Source organism: Suricata suricatta, chromosome 14 (genome assembly GCF_006229205.1).
Source record: "Suricata suricatta isolate VVHF042 chromosome 14, meerkat_22Aug2017_6uvM2_HiC, whole genome shotgun sequence".
Lineage (NCBI taxonomy): Eukaryota > Metazoa > Chordata > Mammalia > Carnivora > Herpestidae > Suricata > Suricata suricatta.
The window spans coordinates 82,019,673-82,035,241 of NC_043713.1; the positions used below are offsets into that span (position 1 = coordinate 82,019,673).

At 45.6% G+C, this 15,569-nt stretch overlaps 1 protein-coding gene and 1 long non-coding RNA gene across 2 annotated transcripts in view; one reads left to right on the forward strand and one right to left on the reverse strand.

Annotated features, from left to right (window-relative positions):
* Window positions 1–15,569, reverse strand: part of LOC115277729 — a 93,133-nt gene that overhangs the window by 36,115 nt on the left and 41,449 nt on the right. The window lies entirely within an intron of this gene.
* P2RX7 (purinergic receptor P2X 7) overlaps window positions 1–15,569 on the forward strand; it is a 47,472-nt gene that overhangs the window by 16,593 nt on the left and 15,310 nt on the right. Inside the window, exons 3-8 of the mRNA XM_029922043.1 lie at window positions 6,554–6,722; window positions 7,820–7,888; window positions 8,878–8,950; window positions 10,021–10,117; window positions 12,660–12,740; window positions 13,376–13,505. Coding sequence (XP_029777903.1) covers window positions 6,554–6,722; window positions 7,820–7,888; window positions 8,878–8,950; window positions 10,021–10,117; window positions 12,660–12,740; window positions 13,376–13,505 — 619 coding nt within the window. The remainder of the gene's footprint in view (window positions 1–6,553; window positions 6,723–7,819; window positions 7,889–8,877; window positions 8,951–10,020; window positions 10,118–12,659; window positions 12,741–13,375; window positions 13,506–15,569) is intronic.

A 15,569-nucleotide genomic window follows, 5' to 3' on the forward strand; every position in this document is an offset into this window, starting at 1 on the left:
CAAAATGAGCAGTTTCATATGTTCCAATCTAAACACCAGAATGTTCTGTAGCCATTAAAAGTGATTCCATCTCATAGGTCTCTCTCTACCCATACATTTATCAGTACTGTTGTAGAAGGATTTAATAATAGGGGTGCCTGGGTGGCTCAGTCTATTAAGCATCTGACTCTTGGATCTCGGCTAAGATCGTGATCTCATGGTTTTTGAGTTCCAGCCCCACGCTGAGCTCTGCACTGTCAGAGCACTGCACTGACAGTGCAGAGCCTGGTTGGGATTCTCTCTCCCTCTCTCTCTACCCTTCCTCACTCTTTCTCTTTCTGTTTCTCAAAAATAAATAAATAAACTTTGGGGTGCCTGGGTGGCTCAGTCAGTTGAGCATCTGACTTTGGTTCAGGTCATGATCTCACAGCTCGTGAGTTCGAGTCCCACATGGGGCTCACTGTTGTCAGCCTGCCAGCACAGAGCCTGCTTCAGATCCTCTGTCCATCTCTCTCTGCCCCTCCCCTGCTTGCGCTCTCTCAAAAAATTTTTTTAAAAATATTTAATAATATACTATTGAGTAAAAATAGCAAGTTCCACAGAGCGTGCAAAGTGTGATCATGTTTGTGAGTCAAGGTGTGAGCATAAAGAAATCCCTGGAAGATACTCTCACTTTCAACAGCAATAACCTCCAGGAGGCAGAATGTTAGGAGCGTTTCATAATCTTTGTGCCGTTCTGTGAAATTTACACTTTTACAACAACTTGAAGTGGTTTTCTTGAAAAATGTGGCTCATAAAACCTGAACACAGGGCTGCCTAATGAGGCCACAGGTCATTTTACCACCACCCCAAGGGTATAATATTCTGCTTTTCTCACTGAAGCCTAAGACAATACAAGTTGTTTGTTTTGTTATCTTGTGGATGATGTAACACAATGTCGGCTCATATGGGCTTAGGGTCATCTAACATTTTGGGGCCTCTAACATAAACTTCTGCCAATTTGGGCGGTCTATGGTTTGTACTGGCATAACTGAGTTTTTAGTCCAAGGTCAGGATTTTACATGTATCCATTATTTTTCCTCTAATTGATAAACATTAACTAGTAGGTTAAGATTCACTCTTTGCTCTCTGTGTAGTTGAATGTGTGGAAAGTATTGTGTCCTGGAGTAGCAGTTCTTTGGACGAGGGAGAGAGAACATTTAGGAAGCATGAAAGGAAACGCTGGCTGATGGAGAAGAAATGCAATAGCCAAAGGGAACTAGGAGTGAAGACGATGTCTTAGTCAAGTTGTGGGTAACAAGGAACTGAGCCCCCTCGGCTCTAGCTCAAGGAAAGGTCTGCTAGGGTGGAAAGGGCAGTGGCTCTTGTAAGGCTACAACACGCCAACTATCTTGTGGTTATCTGACTAAGGGCCGGCAAAAGATTTCCACATCCCAATCTCCAGGACCTGTGAATCTGTTACCTTATGTGGCAAAAAGAATTTGTAGAAGTGATGGAGGTCAAGGTGTTGAGATGGGGAGATTATCCTTGACTATCTGAGTGGCTCCGATGTAATCACAAGAGTTCTCAAAAGAGGAAAACAAGAGGCTCAAAGTGAGAAAAAGGAGACATGACAACAAGAGCTGAGATGGAGTGACAGGGCTACGAGCCCAGGAATGCCAAGGCAGCTTCTAGAAGCTGGAAGAGCTGAAAGAGCCTCCCTCGTGGAGCCTCCAGAAGGAGACAGCCCTGGGACACCTTGATTTTCGCTCCATAAAGCCAATTTTAGGCATCTGATCCCCAGAATTAAGAGAATACATTTGTATTGTTTTAAGATACTAAATTGCAATAATTTGTTACAGAGCAGTGGGAAGCTAATCCAATCAGTACTTAACTTGCCCTGGGGGTAGAGGCTCCCCGCTTTCTTCTCAGTGCATCTCTTGCTGTCCTTGGCCCCTTGCTGAACTCCCCCCACCACTGAGTGGGCCAGGGATGGAAAGATTCAGATTCTTCTCCTGGGGTTTTAAATACACGAAGCAGAGACACAGAGGACATAGTGCCCAGGGCCCAGAGTTTCTTTAGGGGCCTAGAAAATGTCTGTTGGCTTTGGGGTAGGTTAACCGGCTTTGAGGGCAGTTCACTTTCAAATTCCATCCTTTGTCTCAGTGAGCCCAAGGCAGGGAGGGAGAGCCAGGCTTTGCTAAGAGGCACTTGCAGCCTACAGTCCTCTGATGACTCTCTCACGCCACTGCCGGCATGGGCCAGGGCCACCTGAGGTGCCAGTATGAGAAAGCCCTTCATAATCAGAGCATGTGTGTCCTCTCCATAGTGGGCACCTTGGTCTACACCTGGTGAGTCACTGCTGTGTGTAAGCTTCAGGCTCCACAACTGAGCTGTCCTCCATCCTTCCCTCCCCTCACCCCTCCACAGCCCCCTCTGTGGCCAGACCTGCCCTGCCCATGAGTGCCCAGTCCCTCACATCAGTCCCCTTCCACCTCCCCAGACTCCTCAGTTTTCTGCCCCATGGTTTCTTTCTCAGTTCCTACCAGGTGCCACCAAAACCCAGCCCTTTCCTCTTGGTGTGCTAGAGGGTCGGGGGGCTTTGCTGTCTCCAACATGCACAGAATTGCAGCTCCTTCAAGATGGAAGTTCACAGGGATCAGGGAGCCAGGCCACCCTCCCCCTGTTCAGGGACTACACCCATGGCCAGGGGTGACGTGGCTTGTCTGAGTCATTAGGGATGGTCGTTAGGACAGGATACCACCAACTCTTTCTCTTCCTCTTTTTTCCTTTGCTGCAACTCCGAAGCATTTTAATTCTTAAAATGGTATGTTCATGATCATACAAAGACAAGTTTTCTGACCTATGAAAGGGATGGATTCCATTATGGCTGATCTATAATATGTTGGGCTTCTGGAATGAACATGACAGATTCAAACTGAGCTTCCAAATGGTGGGCCTAATGGACCCAGCGTTATTCTGGGAGAATTTCGCCTTATCCAACATGGAACACCGCAATGACCATACACACGTTGTGATGCTGGGCTGAGATACATTGTTGAACAAGTATTGTATTTGTCTATGGAGCTGCACGAAATAGCCCTTTCTCATACATGCTGGTTGGACCTCAAATCTGGGTCTCTAGCCCCAACGTCCTTCTTGACAAACTTTTTTTTAATAAATGGTATATAAATACTAAAACATTGAGAATAGTATAATAAACACTCACATACCACCATCCAACTTAAGAAATAAAATATTACTAGGGCATCTGGGTGGCTCCAGTGAGTTGAGCACCTGACTCTTGATTTCAGCTCAGGTCATGATCTCACATTTCATGAGTTCCAGTCCCCTGCTGGGCTCCGTGATGACGGTATGGAGCCTGCTTGGGATTCTCTCTCCCCCTCTCTGTCTGCCTCTCCTGTGCATGCTCATGCTCTGTCTCTCTCTAAATAAATAAACAACAAATTTTTAAAAAATTATAAAAAAAAGAAATAAAATACTACTAATCCAGTTTTAGCTCCCTGTAAACCCAGCCTGGATCCCATACTCTTTCCTCTCCCCTTATAAACACCATCCTTAACTAGGTGTTTGTCATTCTATGTTTTTATAGTTCTACAACATTTGTGTATGTCTACAAATTTTTTTTATTGAGGGTGAGATTCATATAACATAAAATAACCATTTTAAGGTGATCAAGCCAGCGGCATTTAATAATACATCATGTTATAATTCCATAATCTAGGTCCCAAACATTTTCGCTGCTCCAGAAGAAAAACACATGCATTTGAAGTCACCCCCACTCCCAACCCCCTTGCACCCATCAATCTATTCTCTGTCTCTATGGATTTACCTATTCTGGATTATTTCATATAAATGGAATCATACAATATGTGACCTTTTGTATCGACCTTCTTTTATGCAGCACGTTTTCAAAGTTCCTCCGCAGTTTAGCATGTCTTAGTGCTTTATTCCTTTTTTTTTTTTTTTTGATAGGGAGGGAGTGCATGCACAATCATGGAAGGGACAGAGGGAGAAGGAGAGAGAGACTCTTAAGTAGGCTCCACGCCCAGTGGAGAGCCAAATGCAAAGTTCAATCTCATGACAATGAGATCATGACCTGAGCAGAAATCAAGTCAGTTGGTTAACCTACTGAGCCACCCAGGCACCCCTCATTCCTTTTTATGGCTGAATAGTACTTCATTGTATGGGCAGACCATGTTTTGTTTATCCATTCATCTACTGATGAACATATGGACTATTTCCATCTTTTGGCTATCATGAACAGCACTGCTGTGGGCATGCATAGGCAGGCTTAGAGTGTAAAATGTTGTTTTAGATTTCTTTAAATTTTGTATTCATACTGTGAATGTTTTGCTTTCTCACCATTATATTATTTCCATATTGAAATGAGTAGCTCTCCATTCATTCTCACTAGAACATCCTATTGTATGAATTCAACAATTCACTTACCCATTAAATGTTTAGGGACATTTAGGGTATTTCATTTTCCCTCTTACAAATGATGCTGCCATTAACAGTCTCATACATAACTCTCTGGGCACATGTATGAGGGTTTCTCTAGTGAGTGTTCCAAAGAGTGGAATTGCTGGGTCCTAGGAGATGCATTTCTTCAAATGTACAACATAGTGCCAAATGTTAGCTGTCTTTTCTTGTTTTTTTTTTTAAATTTTTTTATGTCTTATTTATTTTTGAGAGACAGAGAGAGACAGTGCGAGCAGGGGAGGGTCAGAGAGAGATGGAGACACAGAATCTGAAGCAGGCTCCAGGCTCTGAGCTAGCCGTCAGCACAGAGCCCGACGTGGGGCTTGAACCCACGAAACGTGAGATCACGACCTGAGCCGAAGCTGGTGCTTAACCAACTGAGCCACCCAGGCGCCTCATTAGCTGTCTTTTCAATAGCCTCCAAGGGTTCTCAACGTGGCTGTGCATTAGAATCACCCAGAAAATTTACTGTATGTAAGTACCTGGATAATCCCCCCTCCAGACCTACTAAAGCAGAATTTCCAGGGATGGAACTGGTAAGCTGCAATTCTGAAAGGTCTTTGGGGATTATACTACACAGCCAAAGCTAGGAACAGCCAGGACCAAGTCGTGGCCCATTCTGGCTTGGTTTCCTAAGATCAGTTCATAGAAGGTAGCCACTGGCTTACTTGCACTTCCTAAATTATTCAGATATTAGGCACTGGCCAGAGGGAAGAAATCAAACAAATACATGCTGAATGAATAAACCAAGCAATTACAATAAAGTTGGAATTTTTCAGGGCAATGGGAGACAGGGAAAACAAACAGTGATGGAATCTACCATTTTTAATTACTATTATTAACCTTTTTTGAGAAAGAGAGCAAGAAGGAGAGAGAGAGAGAGAGAATCTTGAACCGGCTCCATGCCCAGTGCAGAGACTGACATGGGGCTCAATCTCACAACGGTAAGATCATGACCTGAGCCTCAATCAAGAGTTGGACGCTCAGGTCGCCTGGGTGGCTCAGTCGGTTAAGGGTCCGGGTTCGGCTCAGGTCATGATCTCTCGGTTCGTGGGTTCAAGTCCCACGTCCGGCTCTGTGCTGATAGCTAGCTCAGAGCCTGGCGCCTGCTTCAGACTCTGTGTCTCCCTCTCTCTCTGACCCTCTGCTGCTCATACTGTCTCTCTCTGTCTCTCAAAAATAAATAAAAAACATTAAAAAAAAAAAGAGTCAGACGCTCAACTGCCTGAGCCACGCAGGCACCCCTACCATTCTTGTTAATTCCACTTTCTCCCTCTCTTCCTTCCACTTATAATAATTTAGATTCATTTTCTAAAGAAGGGATTAACAGCTAATGAACTGACCAAAGGCAGGAAACCAGAGTCAGAGCCACATCATGCGTGAACAAGTGTAGCATAGGGTTAAGAGGTCTGGCTCTGGGCTAGAAGGTAGACCAGTTGGGGATTTCAGTTCTGCCACTGATGATCTGTGTTATCTCGGGCAAGTTCCTTTACCTCTGAGTCCACTGTCTCATTTACAAAAGGGATGATTATGCTATCTCCTATCACTGTGAAGTTAAACAGATGGTGCATGTGGGGCACGTGGCATGTACTATTTACTCAATAAAGGGCAGCTGCTATTGTCAATATTATTTATAAACCAGGTGGGCGTTTCCGGAAAACAGGTGGTTGGCCTGCTGGGTACTTCCTTAGGTGTTGATGTGTTGCTTCGCCCCAACCTGGAGTAGCTGGACCTTGGTGTTTAAGAAGCTGTCCTGTAAATTTGAGTCCGTATTAGGCAATACTGAAGGTTGGCATCGGGGCAGTAGTTTCCAGGTAGTGAGCGCTCAGTGTGCACTCGGCATAGGAGGCTAAGGAGTTTGCACACGTATCTCATTGCATCCTCACAACAACCCATGAAGTAGGTGTGCCTATTCTTCCCACTTTACAGATAAGGAAAATGAGTCACAGAGAAGGCAAACAGCTTGCCCAAAGTCACCCAGCAAAACTAGGATTTGAATGGACGCAGTCTTCAGAACGTGTACCCCAAGCCCCCGCACTGTGCTTCCCTTGAGAAAACCACTGCTGTTTTTTCTGGGTCTGCCACTTAGCTTTGCTCTGGTGAGTGACAAGCGGTACCAGCGGAAGGAGCCCCTCATCAGTTCCGTGCACACCAAAGTGAAAGGGATAGCAGAGGTGAAAGAGGAGATTCTGGAGACCGGGATGAAGAAGGTGATGTCCAGTGTCTTTGACACCGCGGATTACACCTTCCCCTTGCAGGTGAGTACTTGCCAGCCATTCTCCCCCTCCCCACCAGGACCCCTCCCTGGCCACTGTCCCCACAGCCTTGCCTCCCTCCCCTGGGACTCAAAGCCTCCCCCCAGAAAAATGCTGGTCCTATTTTAAAAAGCTCTGTGAAAATCCCAAAACCTAAAAATTGCAAAATTGGGTCAGATCCAGCAGCTCAAAGATGATTCTCTGCTTTATCAAGTCCTACAGGGTTTCTCAGAATAGCAGCATGTCCTGGTGGTGCATTTAAAGCACAATTTGATTCACTCACATTTGATTTATGCACAGCTTTTTGGAAGCAGGGCTATCAAATCAGCAAGGTCTGTCTAAATTCAGAAGGACAAAGAACTTCCTGCCTAAATGGGACTGGCCCTTGTGGTGTGGACTGGTTCATGTGGTGTTTTATCAACAAAAATGTCTCCAGGAAAACATTTTCTCAAATACATTTTTGCACAAAGGAAGGATATAGATGACAAAGAAAGGAAGGGTGTGCATCACAGGGAATGACAATGTGACTGTCTATAACTGCAAGAAGAGAAAATGAAAGCAGAACAGTCAAAAAGGAGAAATCAATGTAGGAATGAGAAAACCAAAGAACAGACAGGGTGAGGGTGCTGGAGGGACAGCCTCTGGGAGCTGGGGTGCTCTGCAAAACCATGAAACCCAGGCCACTGTCTGTTTCTCACACTGGGTCAGTAAGATCTGCAGCTCTTCCCCAGGTTGCGGGATGCCATATACCCTTTAATTAAAACCCTGGATAATCTGAACAGCATTCTGATGAAGCCAGCACTGCACCCCTCCCTCCCCACCCCAGGTTCCATTTAGTGGGATTTTACTGCGTCCAAAAAATGACAAGGCTGCTTTTGAGGCTAGAAAGGAATATAAGTACTGGGTCGGTTTGAATGTCCCTCTGCTCTCCCTCCATTCAAGCCAGCAGCTCAGTCCACATTGCTCCCAGACCTGATTTCCAGAGTGTGGTTTAGAAAGTGGAAGGTTCGCCCCCAGGCACTGGGCAGGCTAGATTATTCTGAGTAAGTAGTTCTGCCCTCCAAGGCCTGGCATTTGCCTACTCCCTCCTTTCTCTGCAGGTGAACTCCTTCTTCGTGATGACAAACTTTCTCAAGACAGAAGGCCAACAGCAGGGGTTATGTCCCGAGGTAAGGAGGGGACCCAAGTGGTTGGTGGTTGGAGGGGGCACAGTCAGAGGAAGAAAATGAGCTGCCGATGCTGTTCCACCCCCTGTCCCCCTGCCCCGCTAAGGTCAGGCTCTGGTTCCCCTAAGACTGGTCATTAAACTTCCTCCCCAGAAAAGGGGAAGGCAAATGTGCATAAACCAGTCATTTCATTTCTTTTCCTTCCATCCCGGGAGACAGGGCTGACCTCATTTTCTGAGGCCAGGGGAAAGTGCCGGCTGGCACCCCTTACTTCCCATTTCCTGCTGAGCCTTTGCGCTTGCCACTTGGCCCAGTTCTGCAGCCACGGAGCTTCTTCCAAAGACCAGGCCCCCTCCCTCCACCCAAAGGGCCTCCCCTGAAAGTGGCACCTGGCTGCATCTACTTTTTTGATTTTTATTTATCTTTGTGTTTTGTTGACATGTAACTCATATACCATAAAGTCCACCATTTTAAAGTGTAGAAATGAGTGGTTTTTAGTATTTTCACAATGTTGTACAACCATATTACTACCTAATTCTGGAACATTTTCAAAATGTTCCCCCCAAAAGAGGTCCTGTACCCATCAGCTGTCACGCCCCAGTCCCTACTTCCTTTAGCCTTTGGCAACCACTGATCTACTTTCTGTCTCTGAGGATTTGTCTGTTCTGGGTATTTCATATCCCTGAGATCATACAGGATGTGGCCTTTTGTGTCTGGTGTCTTTCACTGAACGTCATGTGTTTGAGGTTCATCCATGTTGTAGCAGGTGTCAGTGTTTCCTTCCTATCTTAGGGCTGAGTCATATTCCATTTTCTGAATACACTACACTGTATTTGTCCACGTATCAGCTAGTGAATACTTGGGTTGTTTCTACCTTTTGGCTACTGTGAACACTCGTGTATAAGTTTTTGGTGTGGACACAGGCACCTGCTTTTCTGTATCCTAGGGACCCGCGTTGCTTACTCCCCACTATCCTGTCCTTCTCCCTACAGTTTCCCACCCGTAGGACGCTCTGTTCCTCTGACTTGGGCTGTAAAAAGGGACGGGTGAACCCACAGAGCAACGGTATGTTCTGTTTCTTCTCTGGGATTCTGGGGGTGGGTGGTCTGGTATCTTGGTGACATTCACAAATGCCCTGAAGCTCAACTCTTTAGACTCTGGCTCTCAGATACCTTTTTCTACCCTCACAAGGCCCTGGGGGAACCTGTGTCTGCCCCATGCCTCTGCTCTGTCTCCAGAGGACTGGCTACTGACTAGGAATGTGATCTAATTCCACAGAGAGGGCAGCTCCTGAAAACCTCCAGAATTAGCATCTTCAGAATTCTCATTGATGGGAAAATCGAATGGCCCATAGTACTCTCCCTGTATAGCTGGGCTTTCTCCCTTTGAATTTCCCTGGAGGTTGAGGAGTATGAATTGTACCCTCAGGGCACCTGGGGATTGTGCCACTATTAACCTTCAGAATTTCTGTATCTCTTATTTGAACTTAAAAGAGGCACATGACAAAAAATGACCACACACAAATAGAACCAGCAGTGGTTATAATGTACACACATACACAATAAAAGGTCTATGGGTGTCACACTCTGTTCCTTGAGATGTGTGTGTGTGTGTGTGTGTGTGTGTGTGTGTGTGAGTTGGGATAGAGATCATTCAAACATTACTTACTATATAACTTTCCCCTCGGAAATCTGCTAGTGGCTCTGAGGCCCCAGGAAGATGTGCCATGTTCATTCTGTGATTTATGCACATCCCTGGTCCGGCTGCACACCCGCAAAGTGACCCAGATGCCCATTTGGAAGCCTAGTTCTAGTTCCTTATGCCAGACAAGAGGACATACCTGCTCGGTTCCGCTCTCAGCATCTTTTCTGGCAAAGAAACCAGAAGAGCCAACAGCTATCCACGGTCTCTCTGTGTTCTCTCTGAATCTTTTTTTAAAAAAGCTTACCGTCCGATGTGTTCTTTGGGTTGCCTTACATAAGTTTGTGGTTCAAATGAGGTTTTGTGGAAATTGAAACTGCTTGGGTTGAAAAGCATAAATAAATAGTCTCTTGCTTGGGTTGAGTTCATGATGCACCTACGATTTTCACACTTGTGCTTCTTTGGCCCCTTGACCACCCCCTACCCCCCACTAGGGATCCAGACCGGAAGGTGTGTAGAGTATAAAGAGCCACTGAAGACCTGTGAAGTCTCTGCTTGGTGTCCCATCGAGGCAGTGAAAGAGCCCCCCCGGTGAGCTGCAAGGTTGGGACAGATGTGGTGGCCCTGACCAGTGAGCAAATGAAAAGTCCTGAAAAGTCCTGGGTCCTACTGACTTGATGACCCCCTGTTCCAGATCCCAGTGATCTCTGTGGGGTCCGTGCTAATTGTTAAAATACTGCAATAATTCTGTACTTGCTACTAAACAACTGCTACCCTGAGCACCCTTGGGTGCCCCTGGACCCCTGGCTGAGCGCCCCTGGAGCCCTCCTCCAGCACTACTGCAGACCTCATTCTGATTGGTCAGTGTCCATACTGAGTGATTAAGGATGGCCAGGTGGCAAGAAGGGACGGAGCAAAGGAAAAGGGAAGAAAGGAGAAAGGTAGGGGAGGGTAAGGAGGGCAAGAGAGGGAGAGAGGGAGGGAAGAGAAGTTTTCTTAAATTAAGTGGTCACTGTGGCACCCAGATTTGTTGATCCCCTGTACTGATCCTTCTCTTTAGCACACAAACAAGGTCGGGCCCAGAAGGCAGAACTGATGTTAAATCTCAGAAACCACAGGGATTGGTGCATTTCAGAAGAATAGAGAGACCTGGTTTCAAATTTGACTTTAACACTTCCTTGCTGTGTGACCTTGAGCATGTGGCTTAACCTCTCTGAGCTTCAGTTTCCTTATTTGTAAAATGAGGCTAATAGTTGCCTTTTACCTCACAGGACTGTTATGAGAATTAAATGAGATGATACTTGTACAGCAATTGCAAAGTGAGCCCCATGCCTGGCTTATAGGAAGCGGTCAATAATGTGTGCATAGACACACATACTATTTATTTCACATGTAACTATGCACAAGAGACTGTGCTAAAAAAAAATACAAGCAGACCCAGATACGGAGCAGGTCCCAAACCTCTTGCAATTTAATCAAATAGTAAGACATGTACATACAGAGCTATAATTCAAGATAGAAAGTTAAGAGTGTCATAAGAGAGAAATAAAGGGCTTTAATCCTTAAAGTTTCAAGATCATGTGGTCCTCTTCTTCTTAGAACCTTCCCCTGAAAACATCAGATTTAGGATGTTCTAAATGTAAATGGTCTGGCATATAGTAGGTTTTTGTTGTAAATAAGATTTTTTAAGTGTAATTGTCAGAAATACAACTTAAACTGGCTTCAGGAAAAAAAGAAAATATTAATTTCTTATTCCTGTAAATGAAGAGTTAAAAGTATTAGCTTCAGGAAAGCCTTGATCCAGGCTTCAAATTAAAATGCCATTAAGACTCTCTCTTTCATTCTCTCTCTTCCCACCTCCATCCTACCCCTCCCCCCTCCCCTTCCGTTTTGGCTTTCCTCACGCTGTGGCCCAGGGAACTCCAGGTTTACACTGTCTTTGCTACTAGCAATCCTAAAGAAAATGAGTTTTTTCTTTTTCCAATATTTCCTACAAAAGCTCTAGAATGTTTTCATTGGCCTAAGTCATGTGACCATTTATGAACCAATCACTGTGGCCAAGAGGATTGGGTTATACTGTTTAGCCAGCTCTGGGTCACTTGTCTACCCTGGGAGCTGTAAGGATGGGCAGGAGATGGATTCATCCTCACCCAACCTTCTGGCCTGAGAGCAGGAGAGACCCGGCTTTCCCAAAGGGAGAAAACGGAAGTGCTTCTAACAGAGGGGGAATAGATGTTGGAAAGGCAAAAACTGCTGTTCTTTATAGTTATATCCTTTATATTTTAGAATAAAAAGTAGATCGTTCTTGGTGCCCCCGTCCATCCCTTCCCAGTGTCACTCCCATTACATACACCTGCCACCCCCTCAGCCATGCCAAGCAATAAAGTACCAGTTGTGTCTCTTTATTCACAGCCAGTTCTCTCCATCTTTAGCAGACTGTCAACTGCATGAGGATAAAAACTTTGACTGTCTTGTTCATCACTATATTGCCAATGTTCAGCCCTGTGCCCAGCAGAGTGAATATTTGCCAAATGAATGGATGGATGAGTTGTGGGGGCACCTTGCTACAGTCTAGGATTTGAGCTCCTCCTACTCCTGGAGAATTTATGCTACTCAGAGCTTCTGGAGAATGACTGACGGAGTCAACTCTTTATGTGTGGCCCTTTGCTAAGGCCAGGGGATGCCGAGATTAAAAAAATCATACAAACCAGTGTGCTGGAGCTGGCCTACACCAGCTCTGGGCCCATTATGCTCATGCCTTCCCAACGCCAAGTTCAGTGATACCGGCCAGTAGCTTGAGATCAGTCATGGTGGGAGTGCTTACACTACACTCATCAGTAAGTGCCACATATCAGGGCTTCCCCACACCCTCTGGAGCCAGGTTGCTAAACCTTTACCAGCATACCACTCACATACTTAAGCATATAATTACAGAGTGTGAGGAGGGTTATAGTAAATGCCATGGGGTCTCAAGAAGAGAGAAATTCTTCCTCTTTTTTAGATTTTTAGGAAGGTTTTGCCCACTAGACTACATTTCTCGTCACTCATTGCAATGACCCGAGCCAGAAACCAGAAGTCTGCGGTCCCATTGGCCCACTGATCCCCACCCAGCATCTCTCTCTCTCTCTCTCAGGCCTGCACTCTTGAACAGTGCCGAAAACTTCACAGTGCTCATCAAAAATAACATCGACTTCCCTGGCCACAACTACACCATGTAAGTGCCCAGAATGTCAGACTGTGTTAGCTCTCTATTGCCACGTAATGGATTATGCCAAAACTTAGAAGCTTAACAACAAACATTTATTATCCCACACTGTTTCTGTGAGTAAGGAATGTGGGAATGACCTCACTTGGTGTCTGACTCAAGGTCTCTCGAGTGGCAGTCAGGCTATCTCTCAGTGGGGCCTGCACTCACTTCTGGGCTTGACCGGGGCTGAGAAGCCTCTCCCAAGTGCACTCACCTGGATGTCAGCAGGGAGTTTGGTTCCTCACCGTATGGACCTCTCCCTAAGACTGCCTGAGTATCCTCAGGAAAGGTGTCTGGCTTCCCCCACAGTGAGTGATCCAAGAGGGACAGAGAGCAAGCCAGACAGACAGTTAACAAGATGGGAGCCTTTTATGACTTCATCTTGGAAGTGACATACCATTGCTCCTGTCATATGCTATTTATCACAGACCAACCCTGCACAGTGTGGGAGGGGACTACACAAGGGTGTGAACCCCAGGGGCTGAGGACCCTTGGGGCCCCTGATGGAAACCTGCTACCCATCGGCTTACTCCTATGAGAGAGATGGGTCTCCGTTTCCAATAGACATGTTTGTTGGTTTGCTTGCTTCTCGTTGTGTGCAGGAGAAACATCTTACCGGGTGTAAACATCACTTGTACCTATCACAAGACTCAGAATCCACAGTGTCCCATCTTCCGACTAGGAGATATCTTCCGAGAAACGGGAGATAATTTTTCAGATGTGGCAATTCAGGTTGGTGGCGTCTTTGTACAGTGACTCGGGGAATGGAAGCTGTCAAAAGGGCCAACAGGCCAGGCCCCTGGGTCTTAATTATAAGGCTCCCTTTCCCGAGCATTTAGCAAATCTCTGCACACCCTGCATGACCTCCTCTAATCACGCAGCAAACCTGTGGGGGAGACCCCCGGTGTCGTCGTTTCCTGCGGCTGCTGTAAAAAACTACCACAGTCTTGGCGGCTTACAACAACACACTTTTTTCTTGTTTTACACTTCTGGCGGTAGGAAGTCCAGAGTTAGTTTCACGGTATCAGCAGAGTCATGCTCCCTCCAGAGGCTCTACAGGAGAATCTGTTTCCTTGACTTTTCCACCTTCCAGAGCTACAGTCCTTGCATTTCTTGGTTCGTGGCCCCTTCTCCCAGCTTTGAAGCCAGCTGCATGGCGTCTTGCTCAGTGGTCCCACTAGACTTCTTATTCTGTGTCAAATCACCCTCAGCCTCCCTCTTATAAAGATACCGACTTTTTTTTTTTAGGACATTTATAAAAGGAAACATGTAGGGCCCATCTGGATGATCCAAGATAATCTCCCCATCCCAAAAACCTTAATTTAATCACAATCTCTTTTGCCCTATAAGATAATATATCCAAAGATTACAAGGATTAGGACCTGGGATTGGAATATTTTTGGTAATGATTCGGACTACCATACTTGAATTAGTCAGGATTCTTCCAGTTGCACGTTATAGATGTCCAACCCAAATGATGAAAGCAAAGAATAAATTAAAAAGAATCTGGGGGACAAAAAGAAACCAAACAATTGGCTTAAGAAAAAACAAACAACAACAACAACAACAAAACAAACTCATGCTAAATCATATAAAGACACCAGGGGAAACGGACCTTCTAGTACCGCTAAGGCATTTTCCTACCTCGGAAGTTTTCTTCGGCTCTTCCTGTCTGGACGTCTTGCCCCAGACATACCATTAGTGGTCTCCCTCACCTGCTGCCAGTATGTGCTCAAATATAAGTTCAGTGAAGCCTTCCCTTACCACTTTATTTAAAATGACAATTTCTAGGGGCACCTGAGTGGCTCAGTCGGTTATATGTCCGACTTCATCTCTGGTCATGGTCTCACAGTTCATGAGCTCGAGCCCCACGTTGGGGTCTTTGCTAACAGCTCAGAGCCTGGAGCCTCCTTGGGATTCTGTGTCTCCCTCCCTCTCTCTCTGCCCCTCTCCTGCTTATGCTCTGTCTTTCTCCCTCTCCCTCTCTCTCTCTCTCTCTCAAAAAATAAATACACATTAAAAAATTTTTAATGACAATTTCTACCCCTATCTAGCACTATCTCACATACTACATATAATTTACACATCCATTTGTCTGTTGTGTTTTCCCTGACTAGAATGTAAGTTCCATGAAGCCAGGGATCTTTGACTTCTTTTGTTAATTTTTGTATAATGTTTAGCATAATAGACACTCAGTAAATATTTGTTGACTGAATAAGACATATGATAGCAGTAAGCATGGCTGCATCCAGGAACTCAATGAGGTTTTTAGGAATCTGACTCCTCATCTCTTTGCTGTTCCCTAAATGGTGAGGTCATTCTCAGGCAGATTGTCCTCATGTCAAGACAAAGCCACCAGAGCCTTTAGAACTGCACCGTCTGATATGGTAGCCACTTATCAAATGAAGCTATTTAAACTTAAATTAATTGAAATATTTATTTCTTCTGTCATGCTAGCCCCATTTCAAGCACTTGGTAGCCACATGTAGCCAGTGGTGACTTTCTTGCACAGCATGAATATAGAGAATTTCCATCACTGCAGAATATTCTGTTGGACAATGTTGCTCTGGACTGTCACACTCTCTAGCTAGTGGTCCCAACCAATAGAGGGCCTCTTTTTTTATGGTTCTGGCAAAATGTCTCAGAGAAGGCTCTGATTGGTCAATCCCAATTGGGCCACATGCCTATTCCTGAACCAGTCACCAGGTCCAGAGGGATGCCCAGTGCTGACTGGCCAGGCTTAGATCATGTTCCCGCTCCTGGAGGTGGGGCAGGCGACAGTCCCATCCAAACCAC